At 42.1% G+C, this 9,614-nt stretch overlaps 1 protein-coding gene across 2 annotated transcripts in view; it reads left to right on the top strand.

The window, feature by feature from the left end:
• Nucleotides 1–260: 260 nt before the first annotated feature.
• CARMIL1 (capping protein regulator and myosin 1 linker 1) overlaps nt 261–9,614 on the top strand; it is a 401,711-nt gene continuing 392,357 nt past the window's right edge. For both annotated transcript variants that reach the window (XM_089682230.1, XM_089682229.1), the window contains exon 1: nt 261–516. In XM_089682230.1, coding sequence (XP_089538356.1) covers nt 477–516 — 40 coding nt within the window. In that variant the 5' untranslated portion in view covers nt 261–476. The remainder of the gene's footprint in view (nt 517–9,614) is intronic.

The following is a 9,614-nucleotide window of genomic DNA, read 5'->3' as shown; positions in this document are numbered from 1 at the left end:
TGGCAGTGCTGGTCCTCTATGATGGTGGTGAGAGGAGGGAGGTGTACCTGGCCTCTGAGGTGGAGAGGATGTATGCCCCCTACAGCTGTGATGGAGGAGGCCGGTAGGTGAAGGGACTGACACTGGAAATCCATGTCCATGAGGCTGGAGGAGTGAGGAGCCGTGTTATCAGCCTCCCTCCATCCCTCTGTCTCTCCCTCCTCCTCCTTTCATTCACACCCCACCCCCACTCCTGTCTCTTTAAGCCTCTCCCCCTTACTCTTCAGTGCTCGGGATTTCTCCGCCGGGCTCCATTTATTTCCTGTTCTCTCCGAGTCACCTGGGACCGGGCCATGGAGGAGGGCCGGGGGGGCCATGGACAGTAGAGGACGGCTCGGCTCGCACTGACACTCAGCTCGGTGTTGTTGTGCTCGGTGCTCTCGGCAGCTCCGTGTGAAGCTCTCACTGCCTGGCACCATCACTGAGCACGGGGAAACATGACAGACGAGAGCTCCGAGGTCCCCAGAGAGCTGCTGGGTAAGAGCGGGTTAATCCCGGCCTGCTGTGCCATTGGCGGCTGAAGGGGGGGAGATGGATCAGCATGAGCAGGCTGTGAGGGGTTAACGGGTGGGCGGGGCCAGGAACCTGTCCTCTATGGATGACAGGAGGGGGGGTTTATTTTGGATCAGAATCTAATGCTCTGTGCTGATCCAGGTGACAGCTTCCCTGATCACCCCGAGACCAGAGATCGGCAGGTGTAAGATGGGTGACAGCTCATATACACCAATGGGGGCTTCTTTTATTAGATCTGCAGAATGTATTCTAATGATACCTGGTGATCCTGCCATCAGGGTCCTTCTTCAGGCACTTCCTCGTATGCAGTGACAACACTCTGTCCCTGTCCCCAATCATGTCAAATGAATGGAATATTACCAGCAGTCACTTCTACACATTACACAGGCAGGGTCCAGGGTTGTCACCATCAGTAAATCACAGGGGTGCCTGCATGTATACAGGAAGTGGCTGCAAAGAGGCTGCGGGAGATCAGCGGTAGCAGCCATAAAAAGGGCAAAACTGAGTATTTTACTAAAACAGAATGAGCCCGTTTACACTGTTGCATTTTATTACACTTTTTCTGATGCATTAAAACACCTGGTGGTGTGGTGGTCCCCGTAATATATTTATACATTCCCCGTAATATATTGTCTGCTTCTATCTTAGCACATTTTTTAAAATAAAGTGTGTACCATACATTTGTTTTGCATTTTAAAGCATTTGGAAGACTCATAGAAGTCAATGGCAACTCATCAAAACGCATATAATCAGCACTGGCATCATGCATTGACATGTCAATGGCTGTTAACACTGTGCGCCAAATTCTAAATATATAAACTAGCATAATGCACTTTAAAATGCATGTTATACACAAAATAAACACACCTTGATGCATGACCTATGGCTATTGCTACAGGAAAAACAAAATTGCACCTCTATGCACCATCATAGATCTAAATGGGTCCTAATTGTTTTATTATAGGCGGTGCTTTATCAAACTATCATCCCATTGGGGTTTACATCTCATTAAAACTCTGGTGATGGCAAGTGCTCGTTTTTTATTCTTCCCAGCATTGCTTTAGTAGTAGCAGATTATCAGGACATTGTGTATGTGTAACTCTTGTAATCCATGCAATGCATAGATCTATGTAATCCATGCAATGTGTAGATGTATAGATCTCACTCATACAGGCACTCTGTGTTAGATCTAATGAGCCCCCAGTATTGGAGAGATGACTGTAATATACTGTACTGCGTTTGGTCATGTAGTGGATTATGAGATTCAAACTGGTGCTAGCTAAATCCCGAAAAAAAAGTAATTGTGTGTATGTGTAATATATATTTATAAACATTTTTTTTAATGTTTTTATTTTGTATTTTTTTGTATAAATGTAAATCCTTTTTTTGTAAATATCAGCAGGTGTAAGATGGGTGTAATTGTGTGTATGTGTAATATATTTATAAACATCTTTTTTATGTTTTTATTTTGTGTTTTTTCTTTTTATAAATGTAAATACTTTTTTTGTAAATATCTGACCATTTGTAGTATTTCCAGTTGATCAGTGAAGGTAGACATGAGTTGGTGCTCAGCCTGAATACCAGTTGTGATGACAGCAGGGAGGACACTTTGTTGTTTACTCATGACAGTATCTGAGATCTATCAGTTCAATGACATTTGTTATGGGATGCCACTGAATCTGGCCATTTTCTGTTTGGATCTTTTAAATCCATGTCTTGTTGGGTATGAATCCTTTCTAGTTTTCTTGTATGGAATATAATTTTTCTAGACCAAGTGAAGAAACCTGCCCAGGTATTTTTGCATGCCAGTGTGGTACCTGGTGCAGTTTATTCTGCAGTATCCCCACCAAGCTACATACTGAGCTCATAACGGAAATCCAGTGTATTATGATCAGCAGCACATAGATTGGACATCCCATGCTAATTAATATTTCATGTAATGAATGCAAATCACTATCAGCTGGTATAGTAGATAAGGCGTGTTTTTCTATGTGCATGTCTTTGTCTACATATGGTGTCTATATACTGTGTAGGCACAGAAAATGTATATTATATCTGCTGTGCATTTCAGAATTCTACATTCTACTCCAGCTAGGTGATTTACCATATTTTATTTTTTATTAAAAATGATCTTCGTGCCTAATGCATGTATGTGTATTTTTATTACATTATTCAGTTTTTTTGCAACAGATACAGGGCAGGGACTAAAACTGAATGCTTAATCAGTATGTAGGCTCCTTGGCAGAAATAAATGGCTGCAGTGTTTTCCAAATTGCCTTCAGACCTGTAGGTTCCAGGTAAAAAAAAAAAAAATGAAAGACATAAAATCATTCTTTGAAAATCAGGTTCAGTTTTACTTTGTGCTTATTTAAAGCTGACATAAAACATAATGGGGGCCCCCAGGGCTGTTTGCCATAACATTCAAGTATGCCCACCATATTTGCACCTTATGGCAGACTTGCCTCTCACAGTGCCCTTCTCTAACAGTGAAATGTTTGACACGGACGTTGCCATCTGCTCCCATAGTCTTCTTGGTCTGGAGTTTTCGTCCTTATCTACTGGCCAGCCAAGAATGAAGTAACTTTCATGCGTGTGCAGAGAGGTTACTTTGTGCTGGCACTTACTGCCAACATGCTAAGATTGTACACTGGGCTGCACATGTGTGGCTATCAGTGTAAAATATCTAAGTGCATGTTTACGCCTCAATCTCTGTGCTCAGTGTGTGGTCCCGCAGGTGCATTTTTGGCATTTTTTGTTGTAGTTACAAGTTTTTTTGCAGTGCTCTCACATGCACACTGTACTTTTTTTGTTTTTTTGTTTGGCACACCTGAAAGCACAAACACAATGGTATAAATTGAAATGCATTCATTTTTCTTGCATAGTCCTTCATTCTGTGTTTAAATACATGCTTGACTGCTTCTGGTATAAACAATCCCTAAGGCTATGTCTGTTTGGGTATGACATGTATGTAGATTACACGCGTTCCTGCAGCTGCACACAAAATGTGGTACTTTAATGAAAGTACCAACTTATACTTACCTGAGCTTGATTGCGATCCCGAGTTCTGCAAGAGCACAGAGACTTTCTCGGCTCTCCCTCTCCTCATTGGCTTAGAGACAGCATCGGAAGCCTGTGAAGAGGGATTGGGGGCTGGGGCCAAGCCGAACTCTGTATGTCAAAGGATACACAGAGTGGGGCTTAGGAGGAAACCCGCACGAGTGCCCCCATAGCAAGTGGCTTTCTATGGGGGCAAACAGTGGGGGGAGGAGCCAGGAGCGCTGGCATGGGACTCTGAGAAGAGAAGGATCAGGGCTGCTCTGACATTTTTGTTTTTTTAATTTAAAAAAAATGAAAAACAAAATGCGGTTTTCTGCATTTGGAAGTGCGTGGAGAAGAAGCACCATGCAATTTCTGTGCAGACGTGGTTTAAACAGAGCAAAGCTGCATAGATGAGAACTGGGCCTAAAAGATGCTTGCTGAAAAGGAAAGCGTTCTTAAAGCAGAAGATCGATACAAGGTATCTTTTGCACAAAAAATAAGTATATTCTACCAAATTTTACAATATAAAGTTTAGTTCTAGTTTAAAGGCTATGTTCACCTTTTTGAAAAAAATAATAAATGCACATTTTACCTGAAAAAATATGCACTTTTTTTTTTTTCACAGGAGGGAGCAGCAGATCAAGGGTGCAATGTCATGTTCCTGCAGACACTGCCTCCAGCTTTCTTGACCTTACCTTATGTACAGGCTGTCAGTTTGAAAGCTTGAGGAAATGTTGATCAGCTATGAGGGATCTCATCAGCACCCTAGTAGGTTATTGAAAACTACAAGCCATCTGACATGGTGGCTTTGTAGTTTATTCATTCACAGACATTTTCAAATGTTGACCTCTGGGGGGGAAGGGGGGCAGGAACTGGAGCATGTTACATGTTACACCGTAAATATGGGTGTAATGAGTAACATTCTCCAAGAGGTGAACAGGGCTGTACAAACTGTAGTATCAGCTACATACAGTATACATCGCTATGTTCCAGCAGCAGTATGGGGACTTTCTGTCCCATTCCAGGAACAAAATTGAGTTGGACTGAGGGTAGCTATTCAAAGCAAGGCTTGTACTTTTATGAATGAATACAGGGCTTCCTCTGATTGGAGAAATGCTGGATGCCCTGGAAAAACACAGCCTGGTTGTTTCAAGAAGCACAATAGGACAATACTTGAACAAAAATGAGCTGCATGGTCGAGTTGCCAGAAAGAAGCCTTTACTGCACAAATGCCACAAAAAAGCTTGGTTACAATATGCCCGACAACACCTTGACATGCCTCACTGGATTTTTTGTGACATTGGTGCAGTGAAGGCTTCTTTCTGGCAACTCAACCATGCAGCTTATTTTTGTTCAAGTATCATCGTATTGTGCTTCTTGAAACAACCACGCCATCTTTTTCCAGAGCAGCCTGTATTTCTCCTAAGGTTACGTGTGGGTTTTTCTTTGTATCCCGAACAATTCCTCTCGCAGTTGTGGTTGCAGTGTTTCTTGATCTACCTGACTTTGGCTTGGAATCCATGAGATCCAAGAATTTTCCACTTTATAAGTGGATGAACAGTACTTACTGGAATATTCAAGGCTTTGCATATTTTTATATCCTTTTCCATCTTTATAAAGTTCCACTAACTTGTTAGTCAGTTCTTTTCTGCTCCCCATGGCTCAGTATCAAGCCTGCTCAGTGCATCCCCATGAGCGCTAACAAACTCATTGACTACTTATACACAGACACTAATTGCAATTTAAAAAGCCACAGAGGTGGGAAGTTAACCTTTTTTTAACTGCCTTTTTAACCAGTGTGTGTCACATTGTGTGTCTGTCCCAAGGCTACACATTCTAGGGTATGTAAACTTTTTATCAGGCCATTTGGGTGATTTCTGTTATCGTTATGATTTAAAAAGGAACCAAACAGCTGTGCGATACTAAATTTCGTCTTATGATCACTAGCCTCAAATAAGACAGGTTTTTTTTTTTTTTGGCATGGTCAGTCATCTTTTCAATATAAATGCCAAAATTTCATGGTTTCTGCAAAGGTGTGCACACTTTTGAACACAACAGTAAGGTTGGTAGCAGCCTAGCTAGATTTCCATGGAAGGTCCATAATGGTTTACCATGAGATTAGATATACAGTAATACAGACAACAAAAATAAATATCCGTGTACTTTCAAAAGTTGGATTGGAAATAGCCCAACCCATGAAGCATAAAGGAGAAAGATCAAAGCGTAAAGTCCTAATGATTATAGATAAGAAGGTGGTCTCCAAAGAGGTTAGGGTTATAGGACTGCTTCGGAGGAAGACTGCTATATCTAAAAGGACGAAGGTCAGTTATATCTTCCCGTGTTTACACATTTATCAGGTAAATATGTAGATGGAGAGAAAAAGAGGTGGATACGAAAGAAGGGAAAAAAACAATGGGGAGTGGGGTGGAGGGGGCTACATACAGTTTTATACAGCTGGAAAATCTGTTAGTAAAGGACATTGTTTGGACCAGCTTGGCCGAAATAGACTTTATACCCTTCCTGCTGCTGCCTCCTGGCTTTTTAGGAGGATATAAATGTGCGCAGGCGGGCATTCAGATCATGTGACAGCTGTGATTGGATGCTCCAGATTTCAAGTATCCATCGGGAGTGTTAAGGCAGCCCATCCACTTTACTGGGGTGCCTAATGCACCACAGTGGCCCTAAAATCATACCTGCTGCATTTTATTTGTACAGAAGTGGTGGTACTGCGGTGTGCTGACACACAGATGTATGATGATGATCATTGGGTAGCTATTCAAAATGTGATTGAGTCCCCAGAATACGCCAGCTACAATGTCATGGTCATCACAGTGGACTGTTAAGATTTTAAAGTGGTTGTAAACCCTTACATATATATACCCAGTGAAGTGACTAGCCTCAGGTGATACAGAGATAAAAAAAAAAAAAAAATCCTCCTACATAAGTTGTACCTGTTTATCTGTAGTATTATCTTCTCTACATTAATTCAAAGTATATAATTTTAAAGGTTGTCTTAAGAGTTCATTAAAAAGTGGGGAGAGCTGACGTTACACTCTGCAGAGCTCAGTAATGAGAGCTCCGAGAGCTGACTGGAGGGAAGAGACCCCCCGCTCCACACAGCACACAGGAACAGAGCTGAGGCTGTCAATCTGATGGAAGCCCCTCCCCTGTCACCATTTTTCTCTTGGTGTCAGAAAAACTTTTCAGAAGTGATTCATGCTGACAGCAGAGGAATAAAGAAGCAGACAGAAATGACACTTAGTGGTTGTAATTGTGACAAGTACACACGATAGAGAGATATGCTTTGTTCATATTTCATGTCTGATGTTTACAACCACTGTAATATTTAGAGGATCTGTTCACCCTGAACCGATATATCAGTTTGGATAAATCTCAGACATTTAGGATTATCCAGTAGCTTCATATACCTTTTTGGGGATTCTTGTAAAGAGAACATTTTTCAAATACACCCACTTGCTGTAAATATTTTAAAGGAATTCTGTGTTCTTGCTGGATTTTTCATTAATGAGACACTGTCACTGTTCTGTCTCTCCAATCTAAGCATTGAAAGTGTGATCTCTGTAACTTACAGTTGTGATGAGATAGCGATAACTCCAATCTTAGCTGAATGACACAGGCAGTGGCTCGATCAGATGACACCTTGTAGATCTTGTGAAGTTTATTCCATAAACTGAGAGAATCTTACAACAATGAACATCAAATAGGTCAAAAGATCATAATCTCATCTACTTCAGGAGCAGAAACAAATTATAGAAAACACTTAAAGGCATATGACAGTCATGTGAAACATGAGTCACCTTGTTCGTGAAGTTCCAAGTGACTGAGTTTCTGGAAATGGCATCCCTTGTCCTCCCATATACTTGCCTTACCTGTGGTCCCTCAGTTTCTAGCTCCTCTGATTCCAATGACACAACAATTCAAGAAATGGAAGAGCGTGTGATCTGCTTCTCTGTAATGGTACCCAAATTTAGCAGTCATTCCTAGGCCCAAGCACTAACATGACTGGGGGAGTCACTGCTTCCCAGGACACTGAGGCAGCTAACCACCGAGCTGGCTGCAGAGGAGCAAGGAGTTGTGAGGGAACACAGGTAAGGTAAGCATTTTGAGAGATCTCTTTTCCAGACACACACGGGCTTATTTACTAAAGCTGGAGAGTCCAAAATCAGACTCCCTTCTGCATAGAAACCAATCGGCTTCCAGGTTTCATTGCCAAAGCTTCATTGAACAAGCTGAGGTTAGAAGCTGATTGGTTTCTATGCAGAAGGGAGTCTGATTTTGGACTCTCCAGATTTAGTAAATAAACCCCACTGTGACCCTGCCCTGCACCAACAAGGCGACAATGCCTCCTTAACCACTTTCCATCCATGGCAATTGTTAAATTTTTCACACATTATAAAATCAGCATTTTTTGCTAGAAAATAACTTAGAACCCCCTTGCTGCAGTGAAAACTGAGCGATCAAACACCACTGATCGCTCATTTCTTCCCTCCGCTCTGAGAAGAGAGACGTGACTGGCAGTCTCCAGCTCTCTCCTCTGCCCCTCCAGCACTCACTGGAGCGAAGGACTGTGGAGGGGGTGGGAACTTATGGCTGAGAGGTTGAGCTAGGTGCTGGTCCAGGCTTCTAGGAGGATCTTTTCAGAGCCTGGACCGGCTCTGTGATGTCCGTCTGCTGTCAGCTGAAAACAGGTCACAGGAGTGCAGCACTAACTGCATTCCTATGATCCATTGGAGAAGTATAACCAACATGGCTTTGGCTACACTGCTCCTTTAAGGCAGCCCATAGACTGCCGGGTAGAAAGAAAGAAAACTGACTCAATTCCCTCATCCACATTGAATCCTCCCCACTAAGTGTTTGTATTCTGATGGCAGGGAGCCTTTCTTGCCGTCAGAATACACTGATCAGCATTGCCGGGTATAGCCTGCAGTGCTGATCTAACAATTGGCTTCAGTACAACCGCCCTGTGGGATTTTCCCTGTTCGATTAACTTCTGTACAACCACAGTGCCCATACATGGATTGAAATTTGGTCTGATTAAGTAATTCTCACCTAACATAACATAAACACAGGTGAATTAGGCAGTTGCCTTTTTACTGAAATAATTTTGGTATACTTTAGGGCCCATTTACACTAGCTGCAGCCCAAAATGCTGCTCCCTGCACACTAAGGCTCCATTCCCACCAATGCGGTTTTTAGTGCTTTTTGCTTTTAGCAGAAACTCACTCCAGTCCATTTAACATGGTTTCCTATGGAACATGTTCACATCTATGCTTTTTTGAGCAGCTGCCTTTTTGGAAAGGGTCAGAGACTTTTTTTTAAAAGCAAAAAGCAGCATTTTTGCTACAATAGATTTCAATGGAGAATCTGCTGAAATGCATGGTAGTGTTTTCCATTTTGTATTCTGCCCAGCAACAAAAAAAATTCCACTTAAAAAAAACATGAAACGCACTGCAAAACGGACAGAAAGCAAACTATAGGTGTGAACGGAGCCTGAATCTGAGTGGTTTCACCACCAGCGTTAACTGAAGAGCCTGGTAGTGGGGGGCTGTGTGTTGCATGCTTTATCGCATCATATAGCTCTTTTTTTTTTTTTTTTTTTTTGGACAATTAATATAACTGAACAGTAGCGCGGTGCACTGTGCTTTCTTTACAGTGACATTCAATGCCATCCAGAGCTCTGAAATGCAGAGGAACACTGCATTCTGGTGTGAACATGACACATAGAAAACTATTGTTCTTTTGTGTGTCATTATTATTATTTCAGGTATTTATATAGCGCCGTCAATTTACGCAGCACTTTACATATATACTGTACATTCACATCAGTCTCTAACCCTCAAGGGCTGTACAATCTAAGATCCACAACTCGCATTCATACATACACATATTAGGGCCAATTTAGACAGGACCCAATTCACCTACCAGCATGTCTTTTGGAGTGTGGGAGGAAACCGGAGTACCTGGAGGAAACCCACACAGGCACAGGGAGAACATGCAAACTC

Source organism: Staurois parvus, unplaced genomic scaffold (genome assembly GCF_062004578.1).
Source record: "Staurois parvus isolate SC_StPar_1 unplaced genomic scaffold, SC_StPar_1.0 ptg000287l, whole genome shotgun sequence".
NCBI lineage: Eukaryota > Metazoa > Chordata > Amphibia > Anura > Ranidae > Staurois > Staurois parvus.
Note: the sequence above shows the minus strand (reverse complement) of the source record. Positions and strands in the feature narration are given on the sequence as shown.